The 24950-nt window shown below is 40.7% G+C and overlaps 1 protein-coding gene across 3 annotated transcripts; it reads left to right on the forward strand.

Annotated features, from left to right (window-relative positions):
* The first annotated feature begins 2016 nt into the window (after positions 1 to 2016).
* LOC306965783 (gamma-adducin-like) lies at positions 2017 to 24032 on the forward strand. 3 transcript variants are annotated; one of them, XM_079560336.1, is made up of 15 exons: positions 2017 to 2129; positions 10914 to 11144; positions 12075 to 12219; positions 13158 to 13309; positions 14575 to 14655; positions 16191 to 16340; positions 16546 to 16689; positions 16980 to 17078; positions 18925 to 19098; positions 20642 to 20905; positions 21038 to 21154; positions 21576 to 21665; positions 21732 to 21855; positions 22523 to 22615; positions 22703 to 24032. In XM_079560336.1, the coding sequence occupies exons 2-15, from the start codon at positions 10956 to 10958 to the stop codon at positions 22954 to 22956; spliced, it is 2076 nt and encodes a 691-aa protein (XP_079416462.1). In that variant the 5' UTR covers positions 2017 to 2129; positions 10914 to 10955; the 3' UTR covers positions 22957 to 24032. The 3 variants fall into 3 exon arrangements, with proteins under 3 accessions (XP_079416462.1, XP_079416463.1, XP_079416461.1); XM_079560337.1 differs by lacking the exon at positions 2017 to 2129 and adding an exon at positions 2183 to 2477 and having other exon boundaries at positions 22526 to 22615; XM_079560335.1 differs by lacking the exon at positions 2017 to 2129 and adding an exon at positions 2185 to 2477.
* Positions 24033 to 24950: the final 918 nt, after the last annotated feature.

Genomic DNA, 24950 nt, shown 5'->3' on the forward strand with positions numbered 1-24950 from the left:
GAACAGAGAATAGTCCAGCCACTAATGATTTCATCCTATCTGTGCTGGGAGACAGGGGGCTAAATGACCAAAGCAAATGTTCTGGCAAGTCTTTGAGTGACAAGTGCACAACACACCAACGGCGCACTGCAATGGCTCCTGAATACAAAGACCGTAGCCCTTTGCAACCCTCTGGGAAAGGCTTTGATTTATTTACAAACTGTTGGGGTTTGCGCTAAGTAACAAGAACACAGTCCAACACTATAGCGGTGCTTGTGCTGGTGAGTGTCTAAGTAGATACAGCTCTTGGAAGTAGACAGTCAGGGTTTCTGCAACAACTGGCTCCTAATCGGGCCGTTTGCCTTGCTACAGAGATACTATCAGGAGAAAAAATTATTGCTTGGCTGCTTACAGATAGATGCGTTACAGCACATATGGAAGTTCTTCAAGTTTGGGCTGATAGGACACGCCACTTTTACTAATCCTTCCCATTTCTACGTACCCCGCACTTGACTCATTGTACCTTGAATTCCCGTAACAATCATATCATATTCTATCACATCTAACAGCGGAATGTCTTGCCTGCACTGCAGAATCTGTACGCCATGTTTCTTTCTTTTTTTTTCTTTTGCAGAAACGAAAAGCAGCATTCATAGCACAACCTACTTTGGTATATAGTTGGAGAGGGTTCAAAAACAGTTAGATTTGATTGACTGACATCCTCCACTGCATTTGGAGAGGGAAACAACATTCTGGCAGCTTATGTAACATTTTAGGTGTGATATTTTGTTTCTGACTGTTACACCAACCTGACATATAAATGACATTTGATGAGTTGTTTTTCAAGAGGCATCACGTCAACAAATCCTAACAGAACCTACTGCGCAACTAATACATCCCCCCTCCCCACCCCTGTTTTCGTGATCTATTAACAAAGCTACGAATGGCTTTCCACTGTCCCCTGTATATTGTTGCCCACTGACATCTTATTATGGCCTGTTCTGAATCACCAGACCTCCAGCCCACAGCTACCCGCCATACTATGACATGATGTGCCTCCTCTGCCCTGAGCTCCTTATTTCCCTCATTTACTGATAGCTAGCTGAGCCTGGTCTAAAAACAGAATACACAACACGGAGCACGGGCTTGTGACATGAGGAGAGGCGACATCTTTCACTGTCATCGCCCATGCCATAAAGGCCTCACTAGATGGCAGTGTAGCGCAGGTTTTTTTTTTGGTTTGATGAGCTTGAATATTATTTGACCATAATTTTCTAAGCCTCTCCTGTTCTGTGTTATAATACCCTTTCGCTTTTTTTTCCACTGTGTGTGGCAAAGTGGTAACAACAACAACAAAAAATCAATAAGCGAAAGTTATAGCTGTTGAGGGAATACTTCCAGACACTCAATGTTAGAAGTGTTTACTCTGCTAACTGCTCCTCAGTGAAGCATGACTCCTGACCTCGCCGCGTGTGCTTTTTGACCACGGATGGTCCGCCGGGGCGTGGTTCAACTATTGCCCGAGGCTCAGGAAATGAATGTTTTATCAGCCTTTGCAAAGACAACAAAAACATATAGTGGGTGGGAAACCATGTTAAAAATCTAAATTTAACATGTAAGCCTATGCCAACTCAAATAAAAACGATCACGTGTGAATTTCCTGTTGGCTTCCCGATCCAAAACAGATGGTCACTCGCCGGATAGTGTCTTTTTATGAGGATGAAGATCAAATTGAGGAATAGAATAAGGGAGAATCAGAGCTAACAGCACTTGGAAGTTGAAACGCACACAGTTTCTCGATTTACCTTGAAATGGTTGTTTTCAAATGGGCCCTCATTGGCAGTATAACCTTTACAGCCACAATAGCTTGTAATTATCTCTATACTCCTTCGCTTTGGCGGTGCACCTCAGCTGCAAAGACTCTATGCAGAGAAAAGGGAGAGCACAATATCCCACTCGTGCTATCTGAGAGAATATGTGGGAGGAGGTGATAGCGGGCAAACATTCACAGTGCGCTCTGTCCTCTTCAACGGGGAATATTTAGAAACATGAACACATGCAGTGGAGAAGGAGAGGGAAAAAAAAAGAATCTGACTTTAAACTCGGTTAAGATTGCTTGAATCGTCTTTGAAACAAACTCAGACAAGATGGTGAGGCCTTTTTATATTTAGAGCCTGGGGGTGGATGTTGCACCCTCCCATTTCTTTCCCTTTTCGGTCCAGTCCGTTCCCATCTGCCGTAGAGCGAGGTCTGCTCAGAACCTCCTCTGACAACTTCTCTAGCTTTCCATTTGAGAATAGGCAGCTGCTGTCACGGGGAAGCTAAGGGGAGTTTTGGGAGATCAGAGGGAGAGAGCGCCGGGTTGGTTCTCTTCTGGGAAAAAAAACAGATGACCCTCTTCAAAGTGATAATGTAAACAGCTATCTGGGAGAACTGCGGGATTTTGTGGGAGTTTGAAGCAAAACGTGAGGATAAGGCGCCAACAGCCCAGCCACAATGTAAGTTGAAATATTTTTCACATTTCTATCTTTTTAAGCCGGCAAATACCACACCGAGCATCAATAGGACGGGACTGTTTTGTTTGTTGCCTCTGAAAGATTTTGTGTTATTTTTGTTGATGAAGCAGAAGAAGGCCTGACACTGACAAGACTTTTGAACTGTTGACTGATCATGTTTCGACTTTCGCTCTTTCTCTGTTATTTATGCTGCTTTATAGAGATCAGAGCATAAAGTTGACTCACAGCATGTTAGATCTTTATTGCCTAACTGGCCTGTCTGCAGTTGCATTGTCGGTCCCAGCTGCACCACACTAAACAGCTGCTTTCACTTAATGTCACGACTACAGAAACATTACTCCGAACCAGCATTTGTTGATTTAAGATGTGGTCTCAAGCAGCGGCGAATTTCCTAATAGTATGTGGCCGGTGATGTGAATTATAGACATCCATAAAACTGAAAAAGGCAGGTCACGACCCACACGCACTCCCCTGGTGACATTGTATGTTAGCAGTTCATTTGCAATTAGCAGTGTTTATGTTTTATGGATGTTACGTTTGGTTAAGTTTGACTCCTTATATGTGTCTGCCCACACAGCTAAATTAGCCAGCTCCAATCACAATGTGGCCTTGGTTAGAATGCAATAATATTTTACCTCTTAATCCTAACCATTACCACATGGACATTTCATTTCAATGAGCCACAAACTAACAGCTCGAGCTCTAAACATGGAGGCCGTCCAAAATCAACCACAGCCGAGACAACAACGTTCACTTGCACAAAGTCCTCCTCACTCCACACCACTGAAGTGTTGTTGCGCGCGTGATCGTGAGCAGGAGCGCACTGACGCACTTCTACAACCCAATGCTGTAACGGCACCCGTCCAACTGTAACAATGAGAATTGTTTCAGGTTCAAAGTGGCCTGGGTTGCTGTCACCCATCCAGCTGCGGGAGTGGAGTAGGACCATTTTTAGCACAGTCCATACTGTAAATAAGACAAAGGTTTTCAAGAACGACTCACGTGTAGCAAAAGGACAATGTGACCATGTGCACTTTTGCAGATAGAATGAACAAAATACTAGCTGATGTTGAGTGTTGCCAATACATTGGGCTATAATATAAACTCCAAAATGAAAAGTTCCAGGCTAAGACAAACAAAACCAGCATTGTTATTTCCATTATTTGGTTTCATTTCCATAACTGTGTATCCTTAAATGACCAAGTTATAAGTATATTGCCGTTTAATTCACTTAATTTAGTTAATTTTATGAAGATTGTCTCATAATAAGATGGGGATATTTACCTTGCTTCAAGGTCAGAGGTTTGAAAGATAAAATTCATTTCGACAGAGAGGTCATAAGCATCTCAAAATCTGACTGCTAGAGTTTAATTCTTTTATACTGCCAGGGTGGATGAAGCTGTGATTGCAATCTTAGGGGAAATCCTCAGTTGATTGCTTTGGCTTATGAAGAATCAACAATTGCTTTGTAGTATAATTACAAGGAAATGCAATCTTTCAAATGGTGGTGTAACCTTAAGGTATGTGCTTATGTTATCCTCACTGAATAAGCATGTGGTGGAGGACTGTTGATTCTCTCCTGCCGAACTATTTGCTGATAAGCCTAATGTGCCGTTTACAAATATGGCATCAGTACATAGGTTTCCATGACAACCAAGCTGGAAAAGAAAGACAGGCTCATTGGAGTGATTGACATTGATTCGGGCTTCAGAGAGTGTATGCTCTATGTTACAGACGTGGACAGATGAAGTGAAGAAGAAAAGAGAAATGTTTATAGTTCGATCTTTTCATAACTAGATTTCACAGGTCAGAGCTGGGCGTAGGAAATCACAAAAACTCAATTTACTGTGATGCGTTAGACCAGGGGTTTATGGCTTTGTACTTCACAATTCTTTTATTAAGCCAGTCCTGACAACCATAAACTCACTTTCTCTGAGAACTTATCCCTATTATCGTGTACATTCACACCATCCAAAGTTATCGTGGCATATTATTGAAAAGTAAATAAATAAATACACAAATATATTTTGTGTGCCAGAAGCTTTCACTTGTTGCTTACTCTACCACAATGCTGCTCCGTGTGTTTGTTCAGTGTAGCTCATCTCACAAATGAGATCCGTCAGATGAACATCCACTCTGTACCACTCACAAAAGTAGGGCTTAATATTATCGTTCCTTGATTACACCGCTGTTTATGCTACTTAAATTAAGTATGCTATATGAGTGTCCTACAAGTGCCTCTGTTCCCCTGCCACAATACAATGTCACAGATACCTAACATTTAAAGAGCGTTGAAAAATCTCCAATCCTGGATGCTATGCAGAGTGGAATCTCTAAACTGTCCTCATTTGTCCCTAAAAAGTTTTGGGGTTCATCATCCAACTTTTACTATTATTTGAATCTAATCAGAATCTACCGTCTGTCAGAACTCTTTCGAAAACAATAAATTTTTCTGGACGGCGGGTTCACTGCAGGGGTACGTTTGCGGAAGAAGAGATGATTTTGACTAGACGCGTCATATTCAATACAAAAGCAGATACTTCCTAGTGGGAGAGAGCGATTTTGGGTTCCACATAAAAATCCTACATTAATTGCAGTTGGAGTACATTCAAGTTTCTCGCTTGTGCTGGTCTAGCTACAGTTAAATGCTTGAATGTATTTTTTCCGCCGTTTCTTTCTTGATTGATTAATTCATGTGGACAGTGTTTCCTCGCAAGTTGCATCCAGGCAAGTTGCCGGTTTCTGTGACAAGACAAAAATCCGCCTTTATCCGAGGACATCGATATCCTCCGCAGTAATCGGTATGAATGAGACGTCGACTAATAACAGCTGACATTTGGTCAATGGTTTCCAGATAGGCTGCCCTCGCTGAAAAGTTCAAATAGTCAGCAGGAATGCGGGGGCTACGGGGAGGAGGGCCGTGATGCGTCGGAGTGTGTATGCAGACATTTAAGCCTTGCGGTTTCAGTGGGAACACAGCCAGAGACAGACTGGGAGGCAGGGTTTCAGGGGTCACTATGCTCCACAGTGAAAACCTCTGCTTTTCATTACATATACCCATACGTCCAACGCGCTCCGCCTCCCGGACTCCACTCCACTTCCTGGAATTGTTATGTCAGTCATAGATCGAGACCGGCCCACGCACTCTCCAAATCTTTACCCCACTAAATTGAGATTTCTGTCTGTGATTGAACGGGTAATAACTCGCTCTTATGAATATTAACTGAGGGGGCAGACGGGCGTAGTGACTGTGGGAATATTAACTTAGCTTCGGCTGAGAAAGTGGCCCCAGTTATTATGGAGGCAAATCAGCACATTCTCAACTTGAAATATGTTACATAAAAAGGAAAGTGACGCAATATCTCAGTCATTCAGGTGGTTAACTCTACCTTCCAGGTTTAAAAACAACTGTATTGTATTGTTTTGTTTTTAAACCTAGAAGATAAAAACAAAAACCAAACCGATTGGATATTCTTCAAGTTATGGCCTGAAGTACTCAACTTAACTCAATTGTTTAGTAAGACAATAACAACTAAACATTGTTATTGTTGAAACCACATTATTATTTAAGTGAATAGGGGGTGGGAGTTAATAAGCTTGTCTTCTTTCCACTCCTTTTTGAGCTAGAATGTCATTTTTTATTATTATTATTATTATTTTTTTTCGCTTTTGTGTCGTGTTGTGTAGCTCTAAATAAAATATTCAATCAATCAAAAACAAAGTATGCTATTGTATCTTTGGTTGCTTAGAATGATTTATGTGTGAACTTACCAATAGATAGTTGTCTGCGATCTCCATATGATGAAAGAGTAACCCCACACATATTCTTATTTTATCTGTAAATATTAACACTTGTAGATCATCTGTATCTTATGGCTATGCACATATAGAAAATGTAATAGACGTAAACTCTACATGCATTATATATATATATATGTACGTGTAGTAGCAAAACAAAACCCTATCTGTGCCAACGTTACCTTAAGTTTTTCTGTTTGGCCCAACTTTGGTGATACAAACAGGAGAGATAAATTGCACCAACCTGCCAGAGAATACAAATAGACCAGAGATTCAACAACTCTTCACACAAAGTATCAAAGAGAATATTTAGAATTTTATGTACCATAAGATATATAACATGTCCAAAACAGAGCCAAAGTTAAAACTATATAATGCCTAAAATCGACCTTCACAAACATCTACCAAAGTTAGGGGTAAGGACAAAACTTCGAGCTGAATTATATGGTCATATGCAACATTGGCTGTATTCACAAATAAAAAAGTATATTCACCGGGAGGAAAAAAATGTGCGCACCCTTTGAAATTTCTCATATTTCTGCCTACCCTAAATTGGTCACAAAATGTGGTCTGATCTTTATCAAAATCATAAGAATGCTGCTGTAAACGTCTGAGATTTTTCTGCAAAATGTTGTGACAAACTTCCATTGATGATAGTTGTCCAGACCCGGAGGCAACTAAACAGCCCCACACCATGATTCTTCCTGCACCATACTTCACAGTGGGGATAGGGTTTTGATGTTGATGTTCCATTTTTCCTCCACGCATGGCGTTGTGTGTTCCGCCCAAACTATTCAACTTTGGGTCCATCAGTCCACAGAATATTTTGCCAGTAGTGCTGTGGAGCATCCAAGTGCTCTCTCCAAAGCTGTGGGCGAAACACACTACGTCATGTGTGGAGGAAAAATGGAACAGCGCATCAACATCAAAACCCTATGTCCACTGTGAAGTATGGTGCATGGAGAAGTGGGGCTGTTTTGTTGCCTATCATCAATGGAAAAATGTATTCAAAAGTTTATCAAGATATTATGTAGAAAAACCTGAGACATTCACAACAAGCATGGAATAAGTAAGTGAACCCTTGTATAAAGAAGCTGGCCGATCCTTCTTTTGCAGCAATAACTGCTTTCCTGTTGCAGATTAGACGCTCACAACGATCAGGATGAATCTTGGATCATTCCTCTTTACAAAACTGTTGCAGTTCAGCGAGATTCTGAGGTTCACCTACTTTTTCCTTCCTGTCCTGTGAATGTTTACATGTTTTGGCCATTAAAAATATGACAACAGCAGCAGACACTTTTTACTCTTTCTTAAGACTTTGATAAAGATCAGACCACATTTTATGACGAATTTAGGCAGAAATGTGAGAAATTCCAAAGCGTTTACATATATTTTCCTCCCACTGTACTGCACATTCTGCATTGGTACATTCAGCATGTGTAATATGATGCCAATAATTCATAACAGCCCTAAAACTACATTTCCTCCAAGTTTGTATGACAACATCTCTGCAATGGAAATCAATAGCAATTATGGTATTAGTATTTTGTATATTGCCTGTATCCCCAAGCCTTCATTTATGGAGGCATTACACTTTGGTTTATTACCCCTCTTTGCCAATCTGGCCTCAGTAGATTACATCAACCATATCCATAAGCATCCTATAAATCATTTAACGAAGGTTAGCTCTACTTTAAACAGTGTCCTTCAGTGAGCAAGAAATAAGCATTCAAAGCTCGACTTTCGAAATACCTGTATGCATCTGGTCTGCAAGCTGTAACTGGGTCCTCAATACAGATGTGCTCTACAGGAAGGGGCCGTGCCGGATCCATTTCCTTCGAAGATTTAGGCCCTTTAATATATGCAGGCACGCAGTTATTACCCATTTAATGTTTTATGCAGCAGGTTCGACCTAAAAAAAAGAGGTGAAATAGTGAACCTCTCAATCAGAGCAAAACTAAGTGACTATGAACAGACATGGACACCCTTTTTGAACATTGTTGACTTAGCAATGAACTGAAAATAAGCTTCTTTGTTGCTATTGTGATTGCTATTGTTTTATTTGAATATACTTAAAAAGTCTGAATGGCGCATAATAAAATGTCAGAATTTGTTTCTTGGGGGAACTGTTATACTGAAAAGAATTCTCAAAACCCCTTCCTCAACTGTGACATTGTGCTTGACAGTTGAGCTTGTATTGCACTTAACACATGGACTGGAGTCACATGGCATACAGCACAACAATGGCATCATTATATAGGAGCCCTGAAACAGTTGATATAAGGCTGAAATCTAAAACAGTCTTCTTAAGGGTCATCTGTATCTCATTTCTTTCTCTGTGCAAACATCCGCTATTTCCGAAAACTTTGAGTTCAGGCACTGACTTCTTGAGGAGCACACATATGAGCAGACTTTGAAGTGCACTGTTTTCGCTATAGCTGGGCGATATCGCTTTGATGAAGTGCACTACTTAGGGGCTGTGGGAACAAGCAAGGCTGGTTATTTATGAAAAGAGGTGTCAGGAGTTAATGAATCACACACAGAGAGGGTGAGGCAGGGCAGAACGAGGGACTAGATCAAATATTCACAGAAAATTTCGGAACTTGAGAAGGACTTGTTTCACCTGGGCATGGTCATAGACTATGAAAGTAATGCAACATAGAAATCTCAAAGGCGTGGACATTTTTTTCAAGAATGTTTTACTTTACTATGAATGTAAGGACACAATCAGATTGAAATTAAGTTCTAAACAAGATATAAAGAAGGACTAGGACTAGGACCTGAACCAACACTAACCTAAGGTGGATAACACTAGGTCTAATGCAGGTGGACCAGGATTATGCACAGGGCTTGAGGTTATCTCTAATCAAGTAGGCAAATCCAGTCTACCCCAGGGCAGCAGTGGCTACTATCTATCTTACCACCACCCTATCTGGAGTGTGGAAGAAACCAATAATGCAATATGAATCGTCTTTCTGTGCCCAGATCATTATCTACTCTATTTTTGGTAGATTTGATCCATCCCAGTCCTACCCAAATTTAACACAACTTTACACTGTAACTTACAAGCACATTATATAATAACAGGTTGTTCTTTTACCCTAGGTATAGATACTGGTCATACAGGTGGTAACTTTATTCATTGAAATTTTCAGACTTTTTTTTATACTTGGCTGATTTCTGTTTTGATGTTGATCAGGGTCTATTGAACATGAATTAATAATTAAAAAAGCTGTACAGAAATCAACAGCTAAGAAACATTTCAAAAGAAGACCAGACTATGACTAAAAGCAGGTAAAGTAGGAGTAGGATGAAGGATCCCATCATGCCCACGAAACCAGGAATAAACCAGGCCATACAGACTGGGTCCAGAATCCAGCAAGAAGGGAGACATCGAGGTATTGAAACGCCAACGTCACAAACCAGCTCACTGGAGCGCGCAAAGGAGCGCCCAAGGCAGAGGGGCCGTGCGTGGTGGAGTGGACTGGAGTAGTAGCAGTGGGCCCTTCCCTTTGTCCCGCTGAAAGCATGGACCTGGTGGGAGGATAAGTGAAGTCACATGGGCCACTTTTCCTTTTTCCCACACACAAGCACACCCACATCCTCCTTCCTCCACCACCATGCTGCTGCAGCCGCTCTCCACTCCGCTCCGTCTACAACTCGGTCCGTAGCCCACGCAGCGTGCAGCCTGGTCTGGAAACTGCAGCAACTGTAAAACGCCATGCGAACTCTTTTAACAATGTAACGGGGGCAAATATACGTGTTTTTTAAAATATATGTATATGTAGCCTACCTGCGCGTTACTGGATTTTTTTTTTATCGTGAAAGTCGCGCGTGCATCGATTGGAAGGGGATCAGCTAAGAAAAGAAGAACTTTTGAGGTAAATTGTTGCAGTAGCTAAACATTGCTTTATCGCACGCGTGTTTGTTTTTACTTCTGGCGGCGCGTTATCGAAGTCTGAAATCTCGCGAAGTTTGGTGTAAAGTTGCGGTTACTAATGCGTTTTTCCCTTTCTTATCTCCCGTGTTTTTGTTGTTGTACAATTTTAATGTTTACCCTAGAGGTCTAAAAGTTTGTGTCTTATAATACACGTGTGGTTTCCCCTTTCCCCTTTGTATGCCGACCCCCAGGTAAAGTACGTGCAGAAGGTGCGAACTGCTATTCAAATAGGTTGATCTGCATGAGGCCCGCCTTTTGTTTACCACTGAGGGTTAGTGCAGTTTATTTGCTGCTGTGCTGTGTGGAAGACAGCGTCTGTTTTCACACTGTGTGATGTAAATTGGCCTGTACAAGGGAACAAAATGTTAAAAAACTGTGTGCTTGGTTCTTCTAAGGAGTTGGACCTACAGGGAGAGCCTTATTTGAGGAGAAATGGGTTCCCTGTTGTTTGTTATTTGAACATATAGTAAAATATCTCCCAGGATCTGACTAAAAACTTCCTCCACCATATGCAGATAAGCACTAGCCTACCCCACTCCAAGCTGCATAACGTTGTGCAGCTCTCTTTTGTCTCCTTTCCTGTAATTACATGAGTCACCCTATCTATTCTGTTAAAACAGCACACTTTGGCTTGACTGACAGAGTACCAAATAACCCCCGATGCTTTCCCTCTCGCACAGATCTCACAGAGAGGACTCCTCCAGTGACGGTTACTTGGCAGCATGAGCCTGGTGGATGTAAGGCCGTCCGCGGCGGCTCTGACCCTGCCTCTGTCCAGCAGCAGCTCCAAGGATCGGCTGGACGACGGCGACCCCGAGCACCTCCGCGGCCGGGCCCTGTCCCCAGACCTGAGGCAGGACTTCAACCTGATGGAGCAAAAGAAGCGGGTCACACACATCCTCCAGAGTCCAGTATGTACAGCCTGCAGCTCTGCACAGCAAGCCTCCTACACACAAGCTTTCACCAGCGATGAGTAATAGCATTGCTTTTAAGCCAAGACTCCGGACTGAGTGAAATGCCTTTAGATAGCGTTTGCTCCTTTTCATTTCAAGGCCATTAGAGCTGTGGGCTTTTTAGGGGGAATAAAATAAAATACAAAAAATGGTTGCAGCGTATAAATCAATAATATAGCTTCTGGATTGGACAGATGTGCAGCTATGACCTTGATTTCTATTGTGCATGGGGCAGATAGTGTGATCCATGTATATTATATTTAATAAAAAAGGAACACACTATTCCAATCAAGTCCATCCAATTGACCTTGTTGCATTGTATTATCAACACGTGATTTTTCAAGTGTATTATCAAATTGATTCAATTTAAATTTAATTTTAATTTAAAAGAGTACAGTACTGTTAGGTAACGTACTGTAAGGGCTTTAATAAAACACAACACTGAAGTGTATGGAAATAAGACGAGCCCACACTCATCTGATGATTGCATAACAGGCCCAACAAGTGGAACTTCATCTCCATGGGAACCGCACTCGGAGGAAGCAGAATGCTGTAGCTTCGCCGCAGCACAATGAAATAATAGTCCTTTTTTTTATTGTAAACCACAGACACAATTCACCCCCTAATGTAAGAGGCATAAAGTGATGGTCAGGTTTCATTCAGTCCTCCGCTTTCTGCTTTTAGTTAGCACCTTTTCACACATCGCCAAAGACGTTTCAGGAGTTCTAAGTGATTTGTGTACACTTGTAATAAGCTCCCTGAAAGTTTTAGAGGGGTGGAGGTTGTGGGGTTGTTTGCACATGTTGCTAGGATAAACTGCCACGGCGTCTGCCAGCTCCTTTATTGCACATCTTAAATCCAGGCACCCTTTTTCTTGCTGTTTTTCAGGTGTTTAAAGATGAACTTGAAGGCCTCATCCAAGATCAGTTCACAAAGGGCAACACCCCTACCGGTCTCCTAGCTTTGAGACAGATCGCCGACCTGGTCATGGCCAGCACCGTGGGAGGAGCCGGCCCTTTGACCTCCCCTATCAGTGAGTGTTTGTGTGCCTGCGATTGTCTCCATTTAGCTCCCCATCAGCGCTAGTTGTAATTCAGCACGTAGCCTCTGCCCGTTTTCACTGGCCACACTGAATATTGTCTTTGTCACGGGGTGAATTCTCAGACTCTTGTGACTGCGGTAATCACCGAAATGGCGGAGAGGACACAAAAACTTCTTGATAGTATCCCCCATTGTCAATATTCTCATTTACTAGCCCTCATGACCAGACAGGGTTATTAATTACAGCTGTCTTTACTCACTATTAAGATGCTCTGTGCCTCAAGTTTTAGTAAAGGTCACAAAACTGAACACATCCATTTTAATCCCAGGGTTGCGAAATTAATTGCGTACAAATTGAATTGCAGTTAGCAAATCACTGCAGTTTTTTGGGGGGGTAATGTAATCTCCTCGGTCAACGACAAACTATCTCATCCCCTTGGGGTCTTGTTCTGCGTAAAACCTGCTAACCCTGAAGTTTAGACCTTTACAGACTTGTTCAGAAATGCATGTGATCCTTATTTGCCTATCTATCTTCATAATACAGTCTTCTCTCAAATGTTAATGTGCTTAAAATATGCACTACAATCTGAATCTTAACAGTTAAACAAATGGCAGTTTGAGAGCTTGTATAATACATCAGAATGAGATATTCTGCCACAGTCGTTCAGCCCTAGTCAGACACTTTTGTTTTGACCAAGAATGCCAATAAACACCGAGCCAAGGATTGTTAAAAGTACTTATATGGTATCGCGCTCCCAAAATAAGCCTCTTTATCTTGGAAGTTCTCAGCAAAGCCTTTTTTAAACTCCAGCTGCGGCGACTCCAGCTTCTCGGGATGTTTTCAGGGTGGCATTTCATAAACCTATAGGGCGCTTTAAAATAGGCTTGTCCTGTACTGTGCGTAACCTCAAACTTTCTACGTGGTTTCAGGTTTAGGCATGGTGACCCCAGTCAACGACTTGTACGGCATTGAGTCGCCGTCGTTTGCGAAAGGGGAGAAACTGAACCGCTGCAGGCTGGCCAGTCTTTACAGGCTGGTTGACCTCTTCAGCTGGGCTCGTTTTACAAGCTCCTACATTACTGTGAGTACAACAACGGCGACCATGCTCCGGCGCATTTTATAGTCTACGCTAAGGATCTGTGTTTTTTCAAAGGGATAAGCAGGGGGACTCTGCTTCATAAAACATCTATATATTATTTATAGTGCCAAGCTGTCAGCTTTTTGAATACATTTCCCCATAGCAACAATTCGCAGCAGTGCAATATGCGATGAACACCTGAGATGTCAAGATGTAAAATAAAGGTAGTCCCGAAAGACCAAGCCTAGAAAGTCAGTTGTATGAGCCCACATGCTGGTTTTCAGAGTGAAGGTTGTTCCTCTGAGCTTCACTTTTCTGTACCCTTGAGTAGGTGAAGTGGGTTTCCCTGCTTTAGGAACTTGGGCAACTTTTTAGATTTTAATTTCTTTATTATATTTGTTTTGCAGTGTTTTTGAGTGATTTTTAAAGTTAGTTTTTGACCTCTAACATACATTATTATTATGAACAAGAGCAATGCGTTGTGGATTTGGGCTGTACAACATGAATTACGATATTCGATAATTGTCCTGAAGCTACCGATATTGCCATAGTGATATTACAATGTCTAACCCTTGCAACACTGTAAGTACGTTACGTTGTAAGCAGAGCCGTGGGAACATATTTTGGTTACGGCGTGCTGAGGGACAAGGTTGCCCCCAAAAGCTCTTTTTCTGTGCTTATTTCCCATTTACTAATATGACTTGCAATATACAAACAATCCACCAGGGGGTGCTGCAGCACCTTCAGCTCCCTGGGTTCCCACCTTGATTGTAAGCAATTGTTTTTTTAGTTAAATTGTGTCAAAACAAGATTTCAATTTAACTTCTAACCTCTGCCTTTTACCGAGCACATTTACTCCAGTTCGACTTTACCCAAACCTAAAAACTTCATGAAAAAAGCACCAAAAGAGTGACAAAAACGCAAGAAAACAGACAACAAAATAAAGCAACAAAAAAGTGCACAACACAAGAAAAAATCTTAGATCAGTTTTGTGGGTCTTGGCTTTCAAATGAGGCTAGTCTATAAGCTCCAGTCGAGAAGCTTTTAGATTTGGGTAAAGCTGAACTGGAGAAAATGTGTTCTTTTCAGGCGGGAGTTAAGTGGTAAAAAAAAAAAGTTGATAAAAAAAAATGATGAGAGTTTGGCTATTATATTGCGCAGCCCTGCCATCCATAATGATACCACTAATGTCTAATAGTCTTTGGAACTGATTCAGTTTAAACTGTGATTTGTATTCATTATTTATTTTTTTATTTTTTTGCCCTTAGCTGCGCGTGAGTAAGGAACAAGACCATGTCCTCATCAGCCCCCGTGGTTTGTCTTTTGCTGAAGTCACAGCTGCAAATTTGGTAAGCACAATGTCTTATTCATTCTCAATCAGGGAAGACGTGACTGATTTTTACTGCTTCAATTCTTTCCCACAATGTATTTCTTTCTTTTTTCAATAATATAATGAACAACATACTGTATATAAATTAGGATAGGATAAGCATCACAAAAAATATATATAAACTAATTTTTACCTATATCGGAAAAGATATGTCTTTAATGTAGACTTAAAGATTACAACTGAAGCGTCAAGTTGAAGATTTTCTGATACTGAGTTTCACACTTGGTCAACTTGGTTCGAACTTCCAGCAGAGCCAACATATCTCAGGGGCTTACAGGACTCATACTGGGTGTGGAGGTCAGGATCTTGACCTTTTAAGAGACTATCGCCATCAGAAATCTGTTCTGTGAAGCACCGGAAGACAGTGCAACATGTTTTTCTTAGTTTTTCTGAGGACCCTGGCTGCCGCATTTTGTATTCATTCCAATTGTCTGGATGATTTTGAAAGTTAGAACCTGATAGTCCCGTTTACCTGAAATAAATGCATGAACACATTTCTTACGTCATGTGTGGGAATAAACCCTCAAAAAGCCCTCTAGTTTTTGGCTGTCAGCATTTCATGTACACAAATAACTACCTACTAATGCTTTATCAACGTATTCTGTAGCGATCAACATTTTTGGGACAGGCTCAGACCGTGGTCAACACTGCAACAGATCCATATGCAGTACAGTTTTATTCGGGCAAAAATATTATACAAAAACCTGCCTATCATTTCAAAGCCCATCACCACCACACAAACACTCCACAAAATAACCTGTAACTAAATGTCTGTCAGCTTGTTTTCTCCTGTCTGTAATCGTCTCCTTTGTTTGTGCGAGAGAAACATCTTTGAGTGTTTTGCTGTCAGCCAGTAAGAGCTTACAGAGAAAAGTAAAGTACCTCCACACTACAGTATGACAGGCGCTTAAGTTCAAAAGCCCCAGTAAACTTGTGTATGATGACTTGTCTTAAAGGTGTAACTTTTTAGGTGAAAAAAAAAAAACGTAGTATTTGAGTGTATTTGACCTTTAGTGGCTCAGTGGTGTTATGGGTGCAGCATGGCACCTTTCCTTTCCCTCAGAGTGGCCTTTATGACGCTCCAGAGTCAATTGTTTTGGGGTTTCTGGCCCGTTTCTGGTACAAACCCCTAAAAACAATTGATCCTGGAGCGTCATAGTGGCCACTGTGAGCGAAAGCAAAGGTGCTATGCTGCACCCATAACACCACTGAGCCACTAAAGGTCAAATGCGCGCAAATATTAAGTTTTTTTTTTGCCTAAAAGTTGCATAGTGCCCCTTTAAAGACGCGGGGGGAACAATGTTCAGATGCTCTTTATAATAGAAGGCCTTAGTACTTCAGAGATGACAAAAAGGTTAGGATTGTATTACTGAATGTGTAAAAAAATAAAATTAAAAAAAAGTAGGAAATTTGGTAATGTGTTTTACAGTTTCTTGGAAAGTTTGGTCAATGATTTTTAAGAACTAAAAGCTAATTTGTGTTTTCTTCTTCTAGGTGAAGGTGAACATTGTGGGAGATGTGGTCGATCAAGGTTCTACTAATCTCTCCATTGACCATTTCGGCTTTGGGCCTCATGCTGCAATTTACTCAATGCGCCCTGATGTGAGATGCATTATCCACCTACACACCCCCGCTACGGCTGCTGTAAGTACCCCCAAGACATCTGTGTGGAAAGTTCATCAAAATTAAAAGTTGCTGTTGAGTAATTGCTGCACCAAAATGAACACTGAATTAAAAGGCAGCTACTTAACAGTGTGCATCCTTGTTTAACCGTCTGTTAGCCTAAAAAGTATCGTAATTTAAACGCTGTTTCATCACAGTCTGAGTTGTTTTTGTCTTATGCTAACAGGTGTCCTCGATGAAATGTGGGATCCTGCCCATCTCCCAGGAGGCTTTGCTTCTGGGAGACGTGAGCTGTTTTGGTTACCATGGCAGCCTGGATAATAAAGAGGAGAAGGTGGAGTTTCAGAAAGCCCTGGGCCCTACTGCCAAGGTACTGTCACAGCACAGACTCCTTTAGTGCCACTGTCACATGGGATAATAAGTAGAGATGTATCATCTACGGCGGAAAAAAGATTAAGCAGGAAGTAATGACACGCTCTGCCAGACGATGAATGGGTTTGTCACATATTGGGCACATTCATGTAAAATCCTCATTAGTCATTACGTCAGAAAATGTATCCACATTATGAGATTTACGCAATAATATTATTATTATAAATGAGCAAAACAAAAAGGTGAAATCTCAAGTGGTCTGATGTTACTCTGTTCTCGGTTTCTCAGGTCATGGTGTTGAGGAATCATGGTGTCCTTGCTTTGGGGGAGACTGTGGAGGAAGCCTTCCACTACCTGTACCACTCACAACAGGCCTGTGAAATCCAGGTTTGTTCTTTTGTCTATGGTTATTAAAAATGATGTTACTGTTTATTTTGGCTTGTATTTTTTTTGTGTTGTTTGGATGTGAATCAGTAAAAAAAATATTTGATACAGGTAGATTATAGTTCTCAGGAAGGTTATCTTATGGTTACGTAATAAACACATTTAGCCAGCATAAACAAATGGCAGTGAAGGCAAGATCAAGATTAGGGATGGTCCGATATGAAAATTTTCTGCCGATACCGATATCCGATATTTGCCTCACTGGTGTGGCCGATATCCGATATTTGCCGATATTTATTTCAACGTTAAAAATCAATAGAAAGGCTTACTCAAATGTGGTAAAGTTTGTAAATTGTTCCATTATTGGAATGTCTTATGCTTATGCATGGGACACATCTCACACACCAGGATGAAACAATCCTTTTTATTAGAAAAATATTAAAAAGACCAAATGCAATGTTGGAGTGAAATGTCATTTTGTTTTTGGCTAAATATTTACTCAGACCTACTTATTATTATACTTTCACCCATGTCCTCTATTAATGGGAAACACTGACACTGGGAATATGCTAGGCTTCTATTTATTGCATTTTTTATTAAAATATGTAGCCTACCATGTTATTTAAGCTACATGTTTTAACTTTAAACACATCTGATAAAGGACACACAGCTCTGTATGAAGCTTTGGAGTTGGAAATATCATAATGTCACTTTAACAGCACCTTATATGAACTTATGAGGCCAGACTGAAGATTTAGAGTTGGTTTAGAGCTGGCAAAAAGCAAACAGTAGATTTACAAGATTAGCATGAGCTTTGATCTGCTTTGTTTTCAATGATAAATGCGTGAACGATCGCAAATGCGTCTAATTAAACATGCGCGAAAATGCAACATGACATAACGCCTCGTTTTCACAGGACATTAACATGACAAAGGTGGGCAGAGTAAACGTCAATACAGACATTATCATCACTGTAGTTAGACCTAAATGATGACAGAAAGGTCATGTTTACGTGTCGTAGCCTTTAGCCTGTTAGAAGCTATGCTAGCGCTAACAAACAAAGTTATAAATCTCGCGTCAGGACGGAGAAACTTTTACAACACTCACCTCAGATGTAGCGACAAATAATCCATCAGAAAATGATTCCTGTTAATCCTGACTCAGAATAATGTCCATGGAGGCAGTTTTAGTCCAGTTTGTTGCAGCAGCAACTTGTGGCTCTGTATCTCTGTGGTGTCCAACTGTCCGCTCCACTTTGTTTAAACTTAGTAAAAACATACTTTCTTTTGGAGACGTGTGAATTTATGCTGGAGGTTCTTTATTTTTAGGAGCCACTGTTTATTTGAGATAATTTGAATAAATTGTTGCCCCAGTCAGGTCAGTGCAGCCCGTCTACACTGCTGCTGCTTTCAGGTGCGCTACGACATTACGGTGTAGTAAATAATTCAAAGAAAAAAAAAATATCGGCCGATATTTTCCCATATCGGACCGATACCGATATGGGAAAAAAGGACAAATATCGGCCGATAATATCGGCGGCGCCGATATATCGGCCATCCCTAATCAAGATCACTTTCCAATACAGCACAGAACACTGTTTCAAAGGTGAAGACATTGCTTACATGCAATTGCATAGTTCCCGCCTGGCTTAGGGCTGCTTTATCTTTTTAATATCAGAATAGCTGTGTCTGTTCGGTTAGCGTGACTGATCTGATCTGTTTGAAGCGTGGTGCTGAAATGAGTCGCCTTATCTCCCAACAACACTTTCAATTAAAGCGTCATTCCCATATTTAAGCAAGGTTTCAGCGTGACGTATCAAACTATAGTTAAAAGTGTGTTCTTTTTTTAGGTCAGTGCTTTGGCGTGCGCTGGTGGAGTGGATAACCTTGTGCTGCTGGACAGGACAAAGCTCAAGGCCATGACGAAGGGCGTGGTTGCGGCCGGAGTGCAGGTGGACAATGAGCAGAAGTGGAAAGTAGGAGAGGCGGAGTTCGAGTCCATGATGAGGATGTTGGATAACCTGGTGAGTGAGCCCTAACCTCTGGCCTCCTTCGTCATTGGACATTTCCTGTCTTTGTGGTATCGGGCTATAAATGCAATGAGTCTTTTTAGTACATACAGTATATACAATACCAATGTTTAATGGAGAAATTGTGGATTTGAATTCCACTGCTCTGTATTACATAATTATTACCACCCGTCCGCGGCCAATGGGTTGAGTTGTTAGTGGTGTGTGGTTCTCATAAGTAAGTCTGAGCTTTGCAGTATTTCTGTTCACTCAGCCTCACTGTCTCAACCACACACTGCTAATGACCAGCATCGTGACATGTTGTGTGGATATACAAGATGTCAGAACAAGTCAGTTTGAGTGAGCTACTATCTTAACAACTGTGGCTGGAGTGGGCTGCTGCTGCTGCGCTAGCTCTGTGTGATCAGAGCCCACCCACCCATCCTCCAATCATAGCTTCCAGATGGTAGCGCCTGCTGTGGGCAGCACAGACCACACAATCTCTGTGTGTGTGTGTTAGCTGCACTATATTAAACTCCAAAATGGGCCCTGGCATGTTCATAATGATAATCACACTACACTAAGAGCAAGATGATGACCAGTGCTGGACAATTAAGTTTAAGTTTGCATTGAAAGAGGGGAACTATTATTAACAACGCAAGGGGCAGGGGGGCATCACCATTTGATTGTTCTTACTGCAACATCAGCTTTTGTGTTCACATTAACATTTCTGGTTTGACATTGTTTTATTACAGTATTACAGCAAATCTCGTGTTGCATTTAAATGAAAACACAAAAAAGGGATGAAAATGCCACAAAAAGTGACAAAAAGCCACAAAATAGTAACATGAAAGTGACAAAAAATTTACAAAAAAGGGACAAAAAATGAGATGAAAAGAAAGTGAAAAAATTGACGACAACAACACGGTGACCACGCTAGGAAAAAGATCTGTTTAGATTAGGCTTTACATGGGCTTTATAGGCTTTGAGCTCCAATAAAGAAGCTTTTAGATTTGGATAATGCCGAACTGGAGAAAATGCGCTTATTTATACATTAATTATTAAATATTAATTATGTGTAGGCTAATGAAAAATGTATTGCTCCATGGTAATAAGTTGGGGGAACATCCAGGGTACCACCTGTCAGAACAGAGTAGGCTCACCGCTGATGACTTGAGAATGCGCTCTGCTCATGGAGCTCCCATCAGTAGTTTTCAAGCTGCTTCCCCCTGTCTTTGATGTATTGTTAACACAGTATTCTTCTTTTAAATCAAAGTTTTAAAGTTCTCCCTCTGAAACATGGCGCGTCTGCAAAAATCCTGCTTGTATATACAGCTTTTAAATATTTACTACTATTGTGCATTCTGGGTGGCCTGCGCATCCCTACTTTTAAATTAGGCATCTTTTTTTTTTCTTTTTTTTTTTTACAGCAGATGTATTAGTTTTATGCATAACTACTTTTTGAGATGTTCCCAAACATCTATCAGGACTTTCTTTCTGCCTTTCTTTGAGTTTATTATTTAAGTCGAATATTTATTTTCTCTGTGTGGTCCACTAGGGATACAGGACGGGCTACTCTTACAGAAACCCCATTGTTCGTGAAAAGCCTCGGTCAAAGAATGACGTGGAGATTCCTGCCACTGTCTCGGCTCTCCCATCTGAGGATGACGATGATCTGCTTCTACGCAGTCCATTGAAGTTTATTGTCCAGAAGCAGCAGCGAGAAAGGACACGCTGGCTGAACTCTCCTAACAGCTACCTGAAGGTCGACGTTCCAGAGCATTCGCCATACGGAGATGTCAGCCCAAGAACCAAGACTATGGTCGGTCAAAGTTTGCATTTGAGAGTTGAAAGTCTGTTGGAAGTTCAGAACACTTTTTCCTCGATATTTGTCTGCCCTCTTGTGGACATTTCAAGGAATGTCTCTCACCGTCTGTTTTGTTTTTACTTGCAGTGGATGAAGTCTGCAGACCCAGGTTACAGCAGTGGCACCCCAATCAAGATCGAAGACCCCAACCAGTTTGTCCCATTAAATACGGATCCCACAGAGGTCTTGAACAAGAGGAACAGGGTTAGTTGAAATCTCATGGTTCTTTTATAGACTAGTGTGCTCGACCTGGACTAGTGAATAGAGCAATCCTGTCAGGTCTCAAAAAATATGCTTTTTGCATTATTATGTCATAATTTTTAACATTTTTTTTGAGCATTCTGCAACGTTTAGTAACTGACTCAATTTTTTGTTTACGATTTATGTGTAATTGCAATTTTTCTGTCGAGCTTTGTGATTACTTTTGATTTAACTTTGAAATACCGCTAAGCACAAGAATCCTAGGCATTTCAGAAAACAGAAAATGTGGAGGTCTAATAATACAGTACAAGATTAGCAGGTTTTGTACATAATAAGACCCCCTTGCAGAATACATTATAAGAATACCGTTGCTTGCAACCATTGAAATTATAACAGTACAATGTTACTATACCAATTCATACAGATAAAAGAACAGCACAGAGGCGATCAAATGACTGCAGGACCTAAGTCTCAGTTACTTGCGGACATTGTGGTGGACACAATACCTGGACCGGTGAGTACATTTACAATTAATACCCATTGTGAATTTTTTGTCTAATTGTTCTGATGCTTTGATTAGGCTTTCATTTATGAGGATGAAGAGCGTGCTCGCTCTCTTCCTCCGAACCCCTTTAATGAAGTCACACAGAAAGTGCTGGAGGAATACAAGAGTCTGGTGGAGAAGAAGCAGTTGGGAGGGGAAGGTACATTTAAACGTTTTTTTTTATATTCTTTTAGGAGAATCATGTGAATTTCTCTGTCTAGTTGTCAGAATATTATACATTAAATTGTATGCCTCAGTAGGCCACAAGGGGTCACAACACAAGCTAGTGGTACAGCCTTAATGAATAAGTGGCTAGGTCAAACATTGAAATCTGTCGCCAAGCAGCACCGAGAAAGAAGAAGAAACTAACTATATACAAATTATACATTTTTTCAGTTGCACTTATGCCACCACAAAAACAGAATTATACATGTTCTAAGAGAAGAAATAAATGAATGAATGAATAAATGCTTTGATCTGCCATACATTCCATTCATTGCCAATGATTCAGAAAGTTATAGCCTCTATTATTATTATTTTTTTAAATGAACAATTGAACAGTGTCACACTTTAATGTGACAAAAAAAGTATAGTGGTATGAATACTTCCTGAACCCAGTATAGTACATCAATACATATGACAAATCAATGTGCACTTGACTCCACACTGAGAGGAAACCAATTTAGAACAGTGAATAATACAACAGAGTCATTTCCAAACTTAAGGGTTAGCAAGAGGTACATTTTTACATTTATTAGAGCAGTATTAAGCTCATTGTAATTGCGTCTTGTGTACGGCAATTCCAATTTAAAACGTGTGTATTACAGAAGATGACGATGCTACTGATGCAGATGAAATGACCACATTTGATGGCTCCACAATCTCCCTCTCAATATCACCGATGATGTCTCCAGCTAAAGGTAGATGCACTAAACAGACTTTGTTTTGTCACATAATGAAAATAGGCCACTCCAATTCATGGTCTGATATGCTTTTATCTATTGCAGACATTATTCTGAATGGGAAGGACAATTTGACGGATGTTGATGAAGACCTGAGTATTGAAGTGTCCAAACTGAGCACTTCAGAGAGCGTGGAAATCTCCATAACAACAAAAGAGAAAAGTGGAGAGGCCCAGACGCCTGAGAGTCAAACCAAATCCAAGAAGAAGAAGAAGGGGTTCCGCACTCCGTCCTTCCTGAAGAAGAGCAAGAAGGAAAAGAAGGACAAAGAGAAGGTGATAGAGAAGGTGGAATCTTGAGGACATACAGTAATGCTGACAGGGGTTTACTGTCGGTGAACAGAGGTCAATGTGGAAAAGTGACTGAACATGTTTTAGTTGGGCAGCTTCCATAGTTTATATAAATATACAAAGGTCTATCCAAACAAAGGAAGCTAACGTATGTGTGATAATGTGTAAGTTCTTGTGTAGGCCTCTGGAAATAAGCCATGAGTTACTACAACTTTTGTATATCTAAAAAGTTAAACCCCTATTTTAATTTGGACCTGTTTGCTTATACTTCCTGTTTGCACAAATGAATTTATGAATGTAATCCTGAAGCAGAAGAAAATTGTTTAACAAGTTTATGACCCTTTTTATTAGTAGGGTTTAGTGTAACCTGATTATAGCCTTTTACAAAGTACGACTGGTATTTATTACAGTTACCCTTATGTAATAATGTATGTTGGGATTTAACACTATTGTGTTTTATAGTGACTTTACGAATAATAACTTTCATTTATGTGAGCAATATTGTTTGTGTGGTTGCTGCTTATCTGTAACACTGAGTTGACAGTGGAAAATGAGCTGAAGCAATGCTGAATGCTGTAAACTTGAAGCTGTAGTGTTTGATCTGACTGAGAAAGTGCCTCGTTGGAACCATAGAAAGTCGTGCTAAATGTGCTTTTGTTTCTCTTTGTTAATGCATTTTAGGGGACCATCATTTTGTATCCCTCTCAACAATGTGAATGATTTTATTTTTTGGCCCAAAGGGAGTTAAATCTTTGTACATAGTTTAATGTGAAGTTATTTTTTTGTTACACTAAACCAAAATGTAGATGTTTGCAGTACTATTGTGACCGTACAATCTTCATGTATTTACTTACAATTCTTATCTTGACCCTTTTTGTATTTAGATTGATAAATCATATTGACTGAAGGCATATACAGAACAGTGTGTTTACATAGTGTACGACCTATGTAAGTCTAGTGCCTCGTGTTTTTATTTCCTCTTTTGTGTACATTGTCCTTGCCTAATGTTCTTTACTCTTTATTTGCAGTTGCCTTAAAACTGCCCACAGCTCTAGTGTAAAAATAAATACTGCTTTCTATTACTATTTTGTGTGCACATTTTTCCTTTCTGTCATCGTTGTAAGTGCGTCATTTGTCATTGTACAACCATACAGCGAGATTGTGTTCAGGTATTAGTCCCGAGCCACGCCACCACTGTGGGTCAACCTAACCAGCATGCTTTTGAAGGGTTTTTCCTTGTTTCGGAGCGTGGCGTTCTGCACTGGTCAGCTCCTCCACCTCTTCCTATGCGCAGCTCTCTCTGCTCCACAACAGTCTTTCACCATGGGAAAGAGCTTAGCAGTTAATCTGTTTTTATTCTCCAGGGAACATCCATTAGCCAGAACAGTAGAAGGCATGTGTGCCTTAGCTGTGAGTCTTGCCCGGATACCTCCTCATTTGTTCCTTTTTTGCTTCCTGTAGCACATCTTGTGATGCTACCACTGTGCTGCAGGTGTGGGGGCTCTTGGAGCCTCTTTAGTGTTTCAGAAGAAGACATTTGTAAGTCTCAAATGTCTTCAGCTCATACGCTAGCTGTTAGTTTACTTTTAAAAAGTTGCTTTCTTCAGGGCCATTATGGAAGGGAAAAAAATCCACCGAACCCCACAAAAAACACAGGAAAGACGTACAAAGGTATCACGCAAAACAATGTGGGGCACAGAAATCACAAAAACAGTTCGCAGAAAAAGGTAAAAAAAAATACAGCGAGAGAGGGAGGTTGCAGCTGTGCATATTGACAATGTCCTTAGTATCTATTGACTTTTAATGTCAGTGTCTCCTTATATCACTTTTTAAATTGGGACGTATACATTGCACATTAAGGATATACCCATAGAAGTAGTTGTCAGGTAAACCAGTCCCAAGAGGTCAGGAACGAGTGTCCTCCATGCAAGTCACAAGACAATGTACAACATGGAAGATGGATATTTTTAATATTTGCAATTCTGTTAAGGGGCGAGGGTGGG

Source organism: Gobius niger, assembly GCF_951799975.1.
Source record: "Gobius niger genome assembly, chromosome: 7".
Lineage (NCBI taxonomy): Eukaryota > Metazoa > Chordata > Actinopteri > Gobiiformes > Gobiidae > Gobius > Gobius niger.